Source organism: Diceros bicornis, chromosome 25 (assembly GCF_020826845.1).
Source record: "Diceros bicornis minor isolate mBicDic1 chromosome 25, mDicBic1.mat.cur, whole genome shotgun sequence".
Taxonomy (NCBI): domain Eukaryota; kingdom Metazoa; phylum Chordata; class Mammalia; order Perissodactyla; family Rhinocerotidae; genus Diceros; species Diceros bicornis.
In genome coordinates this window covers 4,187,270-4,201,212 of record NC_080764.1, presented here as the reverse complement: position 1 = coordinate 4,201,212, position 13,943 = coordinate 4,187,270, and the positions used below count along the sequence as shown (strand labels likewise).

The window sequence follows — 13,943 nt, the reverse complement described above, 5'->3', positions numbered from 1 at the left end:
TGTTTATGATGGGAGGGGTCCAGAGAGGGGTTACGTGCAGGAGCCCTGGCCTGGACCGCGCCTGGCTGCCTCGGAGCGTCTGCTGCAAAGGGGTCTCAACACCAGCCCCACCTTGCCCTGGGGCCTGGGGTAGGGGCTCTGGGCACAGCTGTCTGTCCATGGCTTCCAAGAGATAGCAAGGTGTTGCCTGGGGACCTGGCACCTGCGGCTTTGGGGGCCCCAGGGTGAGTTTGTGAACTGGTTCCAGTGTTGTAAGGGGACTGACTGTGGGCCCGCAGTCTGGGGCCTGTGCTGGGCCTCGCTCAGCTCTCCAAGCCGGCTTGTCATTAACTTGTGATCAGATGAGATCATACACGTGGAAATGCTTGTCTACTGCAAGACAACACGTAAAGAATGTATTGTCTTGTGATTGTCCTTGTGATGTCCTATTCCGGAAATGAAGGAGTTGGTGGGCTTTGTGGGGCCTGCTTGGGAGCCTGACCACATTAGTGTTGCTTCCATGGGTGAGTGTCTAACAAATTCAGGTGTCCCACAGGTAGACATGACTCAGTTCTGCTGAGCGCTGCCTTCTCTTCGGTGCCTGTAAAGTTGTGCTGTGTTCCTGTCTGGGGATAAGTAGCCAGGCTGAGGGCAGAGGTGGTGATGAGGGCTCTTCCTCTTCTGCACCCATCAGTCGCCCCCTAAAGCCCTGCCTGGGGTGGGTCCCCTGGAGGGAGGACGTGTCCCCTCTCACACCCCTGGGCCTGGCAGGTTTTCCCTGTGGGCTTGTCTGACCCTCGTCTACTTTCGGTGTCATCTGCACTGCAACTTGGGAAAATAGAGACATTTAGAGGAGAATTGCCCATTTGGTGAAGAGCCCCAAATGGTGGACTTATTACTCGACCCGTGTTTGACTGACGGCACACTTCCTCTCGTCTCAGGCGAACACCCAGGCAGCGCAACGCCAAAGTTCTCTCGGGCGCAGAGGCTGCAGTCCTGCACGTCGGTAGGGAGGTAATGAGTCGGTCTGCCTCCTTTCTTTTAATGTTACTATAAGAACAAACTAACGCATCTGCTGACTTCTTAAAGTCCCTTCTCAAATGTGTGGTGGCCATGCAGGTCTGGCCTTAGCCCCAGTCTCTTGGAAACCACTTTTTTTCATATCCACAGCAGTTTACCATAGCCACAGACTTGCCTCTTGTGGTGTAGATGCTGATCCTCAGCCCTGAGCCAGGGCGGTTCTCCAGCCAGGCTGCACAGCAGGAGTGCCTTCAGAGCTGTTGCAAGTGCCCAGCCCACTCCCAAAGTTTTGATTCAGTTGGTCTGGGGTGGAGCCAGAATCTGTAGGTTCTAAAAGGTGCCTCTGATTTGTGCCCGGATGAAGACCACTGGGTGGTGCAGTTTCTCAGACTTGGGGTTTGAATCCTAGCCCCACCACTCCTGGTCTCGATCTAGTCAAGTGATTGGATTGTCCTGACTTTGCTTCTTTACCTGTCCAGGGGGGATGCCACGCTCAGCACAGCAGATCCTGCAAACAGTAAGAAAACGCACACACACATGAGGCCTAGGCTGGTGCAGGAGCTGCTCAGACAGCTGCTCCCCTTAGTTGTCCTCCCACTGCCACCCTGTATTGCCACCTGCCGAGGTGGGAGGGCTGCTCCATCCACACATCCGGCCTGTTCTGGTGACCAGGCCCCAGCCTGGCTCTCTGAGTACTCTGTCACAGTGGAGGGACCCTGCCCAGTGCAGCTCAGTCCTGTGCATAGCAGCTGTAGGTGAGGGCGGAAGTGAGGACACTCAGACCCGTGGGAACAGTGTTTCCAGGGCTGGGGTCCGGGTGTGTGGCAGCATGGGAGCCCTGCTTTGGACCTTGCAGGGATGGGACGGGCAAGACGAGCCCTGGGCTCAGGCATCAGAGCAGGGGCCCTAATCTTGGCTCTGCCCGGGACCAGCCTGGGCCGTCTGCAAATCTTTCCACGACTCTGTGCTTTCCTTTACTTGTGTATGAACGTGGGAGGCATGTCCTGGGGTTGGACCAGCTGCTTTCCCTTATAGCATTAGTCATACCGAGGTTCCTTCCACGCACAGTGGGTCAGAGCAAAACCCCGAGCCCGACAGCCACTGACCGCCTCGCTTCGGCTCTCTGTCCTGGCTTTCTCACCTGCGCATGGCAGAACAGCTCCTGCCTCCCAGGGTGACTTCGAGGATTACATTTGTTTATATTTTTATTTATTTTCACTGGAGTTTGTGGTGGAGCTACCAGTGCTCAGCAATAAAGGGCAGAGGGCAGTGATTCCAGAACTTTGCAGAGTGGCAGCTGGACTAGAGCACCCCTCCCTCCTGCCCCTGCTCCTGGAGTGATGCTGTTTTTCAGTTAGAGTTTGTTTTCAGACTCTTTTGGGAGAACATAAAGACTGTCCTTGTCGGATGATAGAACCAACAGATGGGTCATCCCCAGACCTATGTGGAGACATTGGTAGGATGTTCTGACTTGTTTATAACAATTGGCTCTACCCAGCCTCTCTTCTTTATCAACAACAACAAAACAAACTGACAGTTGGGTAAGATTCTTGGCAGTTGAAGCCACAGGTGTGACCAGGGTTGGAAGGAGAGATGCATGAGAAACAAGCAGCAGGTGCCGTGACTTACTTGTTTGTGTTCACATTTGAGTCAGGTAGCCTTAGACCTGGGGATGAATGAACACTCAGCGAAACCTGCTCATCCACTCACGTGCCCAGCCAGACCCCGCTGTGGGTCTGGACTTCCTTATGGAAATATTTATGCCATCAAAAGGTGACTTAGATCTCTTCTGAACCTCCCATGAAGTATGTTTTCGTGATACTACCCAGAAAGCGCAGGCACATTTGATGGGAGCCCGTGAGGAGAGAGGGGAGGCCTCACCCACTGAGGAACCGGAAGCCTGCGCTAGGGATTCCCTGGGGTATTGGCAGAAGCTCTGAGTCCCTGCCCTTGCTGCAGCCCCTCCTCTGAGAACAGAGCTCCAACAGGCTTTGCTGGCTTGAGTCTTTTATGTTGAAACCATAGGACTTTGTACTGCATTAGCAGATTGGCTGAATAATTAGATATTTTTTAAGGTCATCTCTGCTTAAGACTCCAATTTGTCTTTGCAGGATGGTCGTCCATAGCACTCCTGTGAGACGCTCATCAGGGCCAGCCTCACAAAGCCTTTTAAGCAGTGCGAGGACCCCTGTGAGTGCGAGGCGCATATCAGCGTTGCCCACACCTGTCGGCCGTCGACTCGCTGGCCTTCCATTGGTGACCCCTAAAACCACGCCCAGGATTCTGGCTTCTCCCCTGTGTGTGTCTACTCGGCGACTTTCTTCTGAGCCCCGGAAAAAATCTGCATCGAGGTAAGAGATAAAGGTTGCAATAAGTGTGTCTCAAATTCATAAAACCTCAAGCGATCCCCATGCTGGAAAGGCTGCCCAGTCTGGTACTTAGAAGCCACTTGTCAGGAACAGCCGGGCTGTGGTTTATCCCCCTTCTCAGCGGCAGCGACGGGAGCCTGATCCCCTGCTCTCCTGTTGTTCTCTGAAAGGAAGGGAGGGCACTGGCTTTCTCCTTCATCATATTTCTCACCTGCTGTCATCCTGGGTTTGGGCTGGAGGGCTGGGCAAGCGAGGGAGAAAGCCTGCACATGAGTACAGTCATGCACCGTCTTGGTCAACAACAGGCCGCGTATACGATGGTGGTCCCACAGCATTAGTACCACGCAGCCTAGGTGTGGAGTAGGTTGCACCATCTAGGTGTGTGTAAGTATACTCTGCGATGTTCACACAACGACGAAATCGCCTCATGATGTGTTTCTCAGAATGCGTCCCCGTCATTAAGCGACGCGTGACTACACAGTCTGGATGGATGAGGGCTCTCACTGGGAGGAGCCCTCTGGGCGAAGCTGCACAGGAAGGTGCGTTCGCATCAGGAACTCTGGGATCCAGTGCTGTCCTTGCGACTGGGTCCCGGAGAGAGTCCCGCAACCCTGCCCTCAGCGTCTCTGTCGGGTGATGACACTCAGGCTTCCAGCTTTGTAGGATCGCCTGCTCCACCCACCTCTCTTGCCTCATCTCCCGCTGTCTGTCACTTCACTCCAGCCACACTGCCCCTTCGCCATACCTTGGACAGGTCTGTCCTTGCCGTCCTGCCCCTGGTCTTGGCAGAGCTGTCCCCTCCCTTTTCTGAAGTTCACGTTCAGGGGCCAAACTCAGCGGCCTTTCTGGAAACCCCCTCCCTGCTCAGTGACTCTGTTCCGTCTCCTGCTTTGTTTTCTCAGAGCCTCGCTCACCTTCTCGCTGCCTAAACAGGGTATGTGTGTATTTGTTTCCTTGACCATCGTCTGATAGTTCCTTAGCACAGAAACTCCCTGAGGGCTGGGACCTTCTCCGTCAGGCTCGTCACCATGTCCTCAGAGCTGAGAACGGGCTCCTGGCACATAGGGTGCTCAGGAAATATTTATGAGAGGAGTCACACATAGAATCTGTTGTTGGTCACTAGCTTCCTTGACTAGAAGTTTTGTCTAAAGGAGAGTTAATGGGCAAAGCATAGGCATTGGGCTTTCAGTTTGCTTATTATGTCACGGCAGAGCTGTGGGAGAGGCTGGGGGATTCTGGGAACGTGAGGACCTTAAATTGACCCCTCTTTTTCACTTCTGATTCCAATTCCATTTCTGGTCTGATGCTCTTGAGCCAGACAGCTTCTGAGGCTCCAGGCACTGGGGCGAGTGAGGTCTGGATCCTGGGGCTCCTGTGGAGAGGACAGGCGGTCTCCCTGACCATGGATGAGGCCAGGGTTGAGAGCCCCTAAAGCTACGGATTCTGCAAAGAGGAGCTCGCAGATCTGTGGATCCCGGGTCATGGGTGGGAAGGTTATGATGGTCTCAGCTCCCCAGCCTCAAGAGGCCACTAAGGACTTGGGTGGGCAGGCAGCGTCCTCTCCTATGTCATGAGGCTGTGAGATACAGGCTAGCAGGGAGCAGGGGGCTTCTCCACTTGCACCACCCAATACAGAGGCCGCTAGCCACGTGTGGCCATTTAAATTCTAGTTAATTAAGTTTAAAGGAACTTCAAAATCCAGAACTGAATTTCTGAAGCTCATTTGCACCAGCCACATTTCAGGTGCTCAGTAGCCCCATGTGGCCAGCGGCTCCTGTACTGGACAGTGCAGACACTGAACATTCCTGCCTTATCCAGCAGGGACAGCTCTGCCCCTTGGAGGGGACCGCTTTCTGCTTCCCATCAGTTGTGGCAGTGCTGTTACTTGGGGCTGTCCAGTAACTGACCTGAGTCCAGTGGGCTGACCTTCCCCGTCCGTCCCCCTCGCTCCCAAATGGCAGTGGGGAGAAATCAGCAAAAACAGACAAGATTGCAGTGAGAAGATAGACATAAACAGGAAAGATTGACGGTATTCTCAGGAAACGTGGCCTGCAACTCTCTGACAGTGAATTTGAAAACCTAATGAAATGATTTCCTAAAAAATACGTTGTCTAAATTAGCCCAAGGAAAAGGGGAAACATGAATTAAGCCATAGTTGGAGCTTAGAAAGGTGACTAAAGACCGAAAAAGGCACCTGGCTCAGGTAAGGTCACAGCTAGTCACATGTGACCTTTAAAAATCTAATTTTTAAAGTTAACTATTTCAAACTACAGATAAATAAAGATGGAAGGTTCTATAATTCATTTTAATGCCAAACCTGATAGCTAATGATAACACCTAAGAAAGGAAACTGGAGACCGATTTCACTGATGAATATAGGTATTAAAAAAACAGTAGCTTGTCATCTATCTGGAAGAAAATTAAATTGGACCCATCTTATATCATGGAGAAATAAATCCCAGATAAATTAGAGACTTAAATATAAAAAACAAAAACAAGCAACATGGATGGGCTTGGAGGGTATTATGTTAAGTGAAGTAAGTCAGAAAGAGAAAGACAAACACTGTATGATCTCATATCTGGAAGATAAACCAACACATGGACAGAGAGAACTGTATTGTGGTTACCAGCGGCAATGGGGGTGGGGGATGGGCACAAGGGGTGAAGGGAGACATGTATATGGTGATGGACAAACAAAAATGTACAACCCAAAACTTCACAATGTTATAAACTATTAAAACATCAATAAAAAAATAATACAAAAACAGTAGAAGAAAAAAGTAGGAGACTGTGTGAATAATTAGAGGGCAGGAGACTGGAAACACAGTTGAAAACCCAGGAGTGATGAAGAAAAGACAGCCATATTTAACAGTGTAAAAATGAAAAACTTCTCTCTTTCTTTATGGCTAAAATTACCATCAATGAAATCAAGAGACAAATGGTTGAATATAAAGCAACAGGCAAAGGATCTGAAGAAGCTCAAATGGTTAACAAATCAGAGAAGACACCCAGATTCACTACTGTCAGGGAAATGCACATGACAGAAACCAGGAGGCAGCTCATGGTAGATCCTCGGGGTTCCTGCTGACTGGTGAGGGTGTGGGGGAGAGGGATCCTGGAACACTGCTGGCAGGAGTGTGTGTTGTGATGGGACATTTTGGAAAGCCATTTATCAACATCTGTTACAATTCACACAGACCCCTGACCCAGCAGTCCTGCGCAGGAGTGAGGCTACAGTTCATATGTACAGAGAGGCCCATAGCAGCAGGGTTTCTAGTGGCAAAGACTGGAAGTAAACAACCATTTAGGCAGCCGGTAAGAGGCCTGAGTTAGCATTGTACTTGGGGGGGTTTCCATAAGGAATCCTTGAGGGAGAAAGGATGCAGAAGAGGGTGTGGAATATGATCCCATTTCTGTAAAAGAAACAATGGCTGAGAAAAAAGTCCTGTGTGTGTAAATATATCTACCAGCGGTAGGTGTTGACTATGTAGATATCTACTTAGTTCTACGAGAATAAAGAAGACTGTGGAAGAAAAAAATGCTCAGATACATGTGACATGGGGGAGAGAGAATATCAAACAGAAAGGAAGACAAACAAGACTCAGTATGTAAATAGTCACAGTGATCTGTGTAAGTCTGTTGTATATAAATGTAAATAGAGAAAAAAATTCTTTTTTCAGATTGTTGTAAAGTGTTTAAAATATTAAAAAGAAAATATAGGGCCCGGCCCGGTGGCGCAAGTGGTTAAGTGCACACGCTTGGCTGTGGCAGCCCAGGGTTTGCAGGTTCGGATCCCGGGTGCGCACGGACGCATCGCTTGTTAAGCCATGCTATGGTGGCGTCCCATATAAAGTAGAGGAAGATGGCCACGGTTGTTAGCTCAGGGCCCATCTTCCTCAAGGAGAAAAGGGGAGGATTGGCATCAGATGTTAGCTCAGGGCTGGTCCTCCTCACAAAAAAAAAAGAAAATATAGTGTATTCCTTGTGTAATTCAGTTTTGAGTCATCAGGTGTTGAGGGCCCACCAGGCAGCCAACTCTGTCCTCGGTCTGGAGACACAGCAGGAAGCAGGCAGATGGGCAGGTGCTCCCTACACCGTCTAGTGGGAAACACAGTCCTCAAAGGAGCATCTGCACGGGAGATGTGTGCTACGGGGGCAGCCTCCACCGTGGGGTGTATAACCAGGGGATCCAAACCTGCCTGGGTACAGGCCAGGCTCCTGAGGAAGCAGCAGGAGGAGGCGCTGTTCCAGGCAGGTGGAGCAGCCCCCAGGCTCCCCTGGGGCTGGGAGGGTGGGGCCGTGCCTAGGAACCAGGAGAAGCTGTGTGGTTTGCATGCCGATGGAGGCGAAACTCCTGCTCATGGTCCTCGCTCCTTTCCTGCTATTTAATAACCTTAAGGACAAGGGAATAAAAGGGGCACATGTTGATAGCAGCCTGGTAAAATTTTAGAGCTGATAGAACCTCAGAAGTCATTCAGTCTTCCCAACGGAGCTGGAACAAGAGCCAGGACGCTCTCCACTGTATGACACAAAAATAACACCACGGGCAAGCAAACTAGCATTTACAGGAATTTCCTTATAAGATTTTCCTTTGTTTCCTCCTGCAGAACTTCACCAAGGAGGGAGAGCAACAGCAAGGCTGCTTCTGGGTGCTCGGACTTGTCGTCCGACGAGAGTTTTTCTCCTCTGTCTGCTGTGCCACAGGCACTTAGCTTTTCTCCAGAAAAGAGTGATTTTACTGTTTCAAAAAGTGCCACCCCAGAAGTAGCGCTGGATGAAGCACAGCCGCCTGAAGATGCAGCCCCCAGTGAGGTCAGAGACAGGCGCGGGTCACTCGTGTTATACTGGTGAATGGGAACTGCCCTGGAAGCCAAGTGGTAGCTCAGGACCACGGGCCCAGAGTTGCCTCTACAGGACTTCATCCTGTGACCCTGGGGCCTCCAGCGCCAGCTGTGCCAGAGAGGAAGCCAGGACCTCCGGCCTCTGGAGGAGAAAAAATCCACCCCTCCCCCTGTATTTGACACTGATAGGGCCAGCGTTCACAGGACAGGAGGTGGGAAGTCCGGCAGCAGCGAGGGGTTAGTGGGCGCTCCAGTGTCGGCTCTGACAGGTGGGAGGTGGACGGGGGTGAAGCGTGGCCAACAGGAGAGAACTCGGTCAGTGCATGCTCACCACAGCCAGCTCTCCCCACCCAGGGCCCGTCCCAGCCCTCCTCCTTGAGGCTTTGGAAAGCCCTCCCTTTCCAGACTGTTAGCCACCTAGGGACATAAGCAAAGCCTCCATTTTCCCAAGATGGTTGACAGAAAGATGCTAGAATTGCCTTTAAATCTTGTGTTCTTGTCCAGGCTGTTCTTGTGGATATCAAGCTGGATCAACTTATCATCACTCCGAAAGCTGACAGCACACCCCTCATCGACCTCCCTCTCATCGATCTTTGCAATACTTCAGAAGCAAACCTGGCTTTGGGATCAGAAAGTAGACCTCTGATCGACCTCCTGACGAACACTCCAGACATGAACAGAAACGCTGCCTTGAAGCCTCTCCTCGAGGTGGCACAGGTGAGGAGCAGCAGGGGGGCTGGGAGGGTAGGGTTGGCTTCAGCCTTGGCTGGCCTCAGTTCTAGGTTTGTTCCTCAACCCAGGAACATCACAGTGACCCAGGAAAGAGGCTACTGGGGCTTCTAAGGGTGACATGTCTTAGGGCACGCCTCATCTTTGGTGGCGAGAGCTCAAAGTTCAAGTCCCACTGAGGGATCCTGCCTGAACCCGGGAGTTCTCTGAGGGCAGGGGTCACATCGTTTCCACCCCAGAGTCCCCCGTGCCTAAGGTCTGACAAGGGAGCACAAATATTTGAGAACTCGGAGTTCTTCAGTAGGTGCATCTTCTCCTACCAACTTCTTAGATGGGACAGTTGAGATCTCAGTGTGCCCGAGCCAGGCTTACTGAGGTGTTATGGCACCGAGCCGCGGCGAGACGGCTCGTGGGCAGCCCAGCCTTCAGTGAACAAGGTCCTGCAGTGTTATGGGCCGGGAGGGGCAACTCGGCCGCTCTTTTCACTTCCTGTTGCTTCTCTTGCAGCTGATAGACCTGGCCTCTCCTCTCATCCAGCTGAGTCCCGAGGCTGACAAAGAAAACACGGACTCGCCGCTTCTCAAGTTCTGAGTAGAATAATTTTGTGCATTTTACTCTGTTACAAGAACAGTTGGTCCTAAAGTGGTTTTCAACGCTTAGAAATAAATTTTAGGAGAAATTGTATTGGAAAAATTAAAAAAAAAAAAAAAAAAAAAGCCTAAGTACAATGACCATGCCTGCAGGGGGCTGCTGGGTCGCGGGGTGTTTTTGCCCAACTAAGGTCACTACTATCTGGTAGCTTCCGTCCTCGCTGCCCCACGCACTGCGCTGGAATACCAAGTGGAAGTCGCTCCAAATGGAGAATTTTGTTTTGAATCTTTTGTATGTAAAATAGCAAGTGACTATTTTTAAAATTAAGTTTATATGAAAAGTTAAATATTCTAGATTTAAATTGTAAAATAAATGAAAATGCATTAAAGCACATCTGGATTTTTAAGATTATCTTGATTTTCAGAAATACATAGCTATTTTTATCACTCTTATCAGTATGCAAGATTTATATTATCCAAACCCTAATTTAAAATTTAATGTGACGACATGGATGGACCTTGAGGGCATGATGCTAAGTGAAATAAGTCAGACTGAGAAAGACAAATACTGTATGATCTCACTTATATGTGGAATCTAAAAAAAAAAAAAAAAAAAACCCCGGAACTTACAGAGAATAGATTGGTGGTTGCCAGGGGTGGGGAGTGGGTGAAATGGGCAAAGGGGGTCAAAAGGTACAAACTTCCAGTTATAAAATAAATCAGTGATGGGGATGTCATGAAAAAACAATTTAGTTTGAATAAAAATTGGTTTAAATGCAGACCCTAGACCCTTCCCCCCAGCTCTGGGGCAGGCCTAGTAATCGGCATCTTTACTGGGCACCCAGGTGACTCAGATGCCAGGGCCGCAGACCACCCCGTGAGAAGAGGCTGCTCAGGGAGGTGGGAGTGCAGAATGGAGAGAAGGCAGGGGATGGGGGCGCTTCTCTGCACACTAAAGTGGGGACTGTGTCCGAGGGAGAGAGAAGCGCTCTGGTGGAGGGCAGCGGGAAACAGCAGGAGCTGAGGGCCACTGCAAATCCTATTCTCTGCCTGAAGCCATTCTAATTTAATATTTTTAAAAAACTAGCTGGCCTGAAAGCCACTAATCTGTTTAGGTATCTCCTTATTTTATGAGGAAATTTCTCAGTCTTAGTTCAGTGGCCTCATAGCAGGCAGTAGAAAAGCTGCTAATTGGACCGCTTTTTGGGCTCCTGTCCGGTGCTCCCTGCATGAGACCAGGGAACCCTGGTCCCGAAGGCTGAGGGGAGGGAGCTGGCGGGGCTGTGCTTCACCTGGTACAGTGAATGTCCGCTGTAAAGCGCCATTTGGAATGGTGTCTCCTGTGGGATCAAGAGAACAGCACTGCTGCGCCTATGATAAAAGCTTGACATTTAAATGCAGAAACACTTGTTAGTATGAGCTCGTAACTGGAGTATCCCGAGTAAACTAGCAGTTAGACTCTGAAAACAAGGCACTTTGCTCTAGGAACTCTCCCTGGCTAGCCGCAGCAGGGAACCTGCAGGAGTCACAGCAGTCTTCGCCTCTTCCCTCTATTCCCATGGGCAGCACAGAAGTCTAGAATCCAGAATTAGCGCCACAAGGGTTCTCAAATGTCTGGTGTGGCCCCATTTCATAGGGGAAGAACCAAAATCTGGAATCGAATTAATTCATTCAACAAATATTTATGGAGACTCTACTGTGGGGAGGCTGCATTTCTGCCAGGGACACAGAGGGACACGCATCCCTACCTCCTGGGGCTTAGCGTCTAATGACGCTAAGTGACGGAATGGGGCTCTGGCCGCCCCATGCACACCCCGGGGTCGAGCTGGGCCTTGGCCCTCGCCTCCTCCCTGGTTTTTCTCCTCTGGGGCCCCTTCCCCCCAGCCCAGGTGCCTCCGGAGCAGCCAGACTCCTTGGGGCTCAGGTGCGCTATCCAATCTACAAGTGTCCTCAGACAGGACTAATCTGACGGTCATTTTCTTCAAAAAGATGAAGGCCCCCAGAGCATGAGCTGGATAAAGCAGCGCCTCCCACCCCATGTGTGTCATCCCCTTTCCTTCCTGGTCTGGTCTCTCTGTCTGGCTGTCCTGCTGAAGCTGCTCCTTCTGACAAGCGTCCCCCAAACTCTTTTCCTCTTCTGGCCCCCGGACCCTAATCCACCACTCCATGGGCTCGGTGTGAGAAATCGCACATGAGGACTGGAGACTAAAGTGCTTCTGGAGTGCCTTGAGGGGCAGGCCTCTTTCTCTGTAGAATAGTGTGAGCCACTTTGGCTGCCACTAGAGGGCCACCCGCCCGAGTTTAAGAGGTCCAACTTCGTGTGGTTTTTACAGTATTTCATTAATTTCCTAGTGCAAATGTCTTCACATTTTCATCTCTGAAATTCGCATCTTAACATCGCTGTTGGCAGGCGGCACTTAGGATGTCAGTCTTTGCCATCGCTGGTCCATCCACGGACCTGGACTTTTCACAGTGGTCAATCACTTGGAGCTACAAAGTAGCTAAAATACCATATATTGAACTGAAAAGTAGCAGAAAATACATTGCCAACGTATCAAGTTTCAGCCACTTTGTGGGTTGGCGGCAGCATACTTAAACCTCAAGTCCTTGCTTTGGGCAGGAAAACTAGACTTCTGCCCCAATCTTGTATCAAACTGCCACACCCAGAGAGGGCATGGTCCTCTAGGCTGAGCCAAAAAATCCAGCGACATCAGCTCGGGAACGGCCACAGCCTGGGCTAAAGGTTCACCCCTAAATCTGCTGGAGGCCAGATACTGGGTTTATTCATGTCTTTCTGGGAACTGCAAGGTGAAACTGCTGCCCTTGTTGGATGTTTCCTGATAACTTCTTCTTCTGAAAAAGCGCCCTTCTGTCCCCACAGGGGCCCTGCCACCTTCCCTCCTATCGGGAGCTCACCCCGTGCCTGCTCCTGGCACCAGTGGCCACGACTCTCCAGTTGGCAGTTCCTGCTTCTCTCCTCAGAAGTGGAGACGTGGGGCCTCAGTTCACTCGAGATCCTTAAAACTACTCCTGTTCTCTGGAAAACGGCTCCCTTAGTAATTATCCATGTTTAATCATTTATGTCCACTGCTGACCTTTTCAGAAACTGTTAGGAAACTGATTTTCATGCCAAGTGTTGGCGTGGGCCTGATCTCAAGACCATCTGCATTTTCGGTGGCGTTTCCTCCCCTGCATTTTTCAAACCATGGTTCAAATCCTACTTGAAATCAGCTGAGCAGACAGCACCAACAGTTTTAAAAAACAAAACAGAATAAAATGAAAATATAAGATTGCATGGCACATTGCAGGGGTGAGAACTGTTTTGACATGCGTTCTATTTTACACTTACGTGTGTAGATGGGTGTGCACTCTGGGCACAGTGTGCGCTGTAAAATGTGACACTGTGGGTTGAAGGTGAAAAACAAAACTGGTGATTGAAAGCACGCCTGCATCTTGCACATGCGGGCTGCAGCTCCTGGCGTCAAACCAGACCTCACCGCCCTCTGAGCCCGAGGCGCCCAGGTCTGAGCCCGTCGCCCTGGCCCTCCCAGCCTCTCTGCGGGTCAGCCCCTGGACCTCTAGCCCGCTCTGCTGGGTCCCGGTCTCCCATCCCGGCCTCTTCCTTGGGTTCCATTTACACCCTCTTCTTTCAGGCCCAGCAAACGTGTCGAGGTTCTGCTGCGTCTGTCACCCAGAAACCTCCCACCTGTCATTTGCCCGGCTCCCCCGGGCACGCACTGACTGTCTCACTCATTCAGACGCAGCCGCATCTCCCGTCGGACGGCCCCACGGCACCGCACACTTGGAGCAGACCGGGCAGGCCACTTCGTCCTCAGGGAACATCCCAGGAGACAGAAGCATCAAGCCCTCCACCCTCTCTGCCCCCCTCATCCATTCCACCAGCAAGGGCTACAGACTTTACCTCCAAATACTATCTTTGTGTCGCCACCATTGCTTTCCAGATGGCTGTGATGGCCTCCTAACCAGGCTCCCGTCCCCTCCTCTCGACAGGGCAGCCAGGAAAATCGTATAAAAGTTTAAATGTGATCACTTCGCTCCCCTGCTAAACCCTCCAGCGGCTCCCACTGGGTCTGCGCGACCCCCGCCCCAGGGGCCCAGGGCCTTTGCACAGGCTGGGCCCCCCGCCTGCTTGTCTTTCCCTCTGGTTCAGCGAGCCCGCTCCCTCTCCTGGAAGAATACAGCTCGGCGTCACCCCCTCGGGCCGACTCAGTCCCTCCCTTGGCCTTTCAGCGCGTGCGCGAGGCGCTGCCTAAGCCGCAAGCTCCCCGGCGCCGGAAATGCAGCCGCGAACAGCACCCGCCCGTCCCCGCGCGGCGCACACGCAGCCGCTGACACAAGAGAGCACCGAGCACCGCAGGCAGCGGAGCCCGCCCCGGAGGGAAAAGAGAGCGGGG

General features: G+C 51.4%; 1 protein-coding gene across 1 annotated transcript in view; it reads left to right on the top strand.

The window, feature by feature from the left end:
* Positions 1–9,922, top strand: part of GTSE1 (G2 and S-phase expressed 1) — a 28,501-nt gene extending 18,579 nt beyond the window's left edge. The window contains exons 8-12 of the mRNA XM_058568134.1: positions 921–993; positions 3,111–3,350; positions 7,976–8,180; positions 8,714–8,926; positions 9,446–9,922. Coding sequence (XP_058424117.1) covers positions 921–993; positions 3,111–3,350; positions 7,976–8,180; positions 8,714–8,926; positions 9,446–9,529 — 815 coding nt within the window. The 3' untranslated portion in view covers positions 9,530–9,922. The remainder of the gene's footprint in view (positions 1–920; positions 994–3,110; positions 3,351–7,975; positions 8,181–8,713; positions 8,927–9,445) is intronic.
* The last annotated feature ends 4,021 nt before the right edge of the window (positions 9,923–13,943 follow it).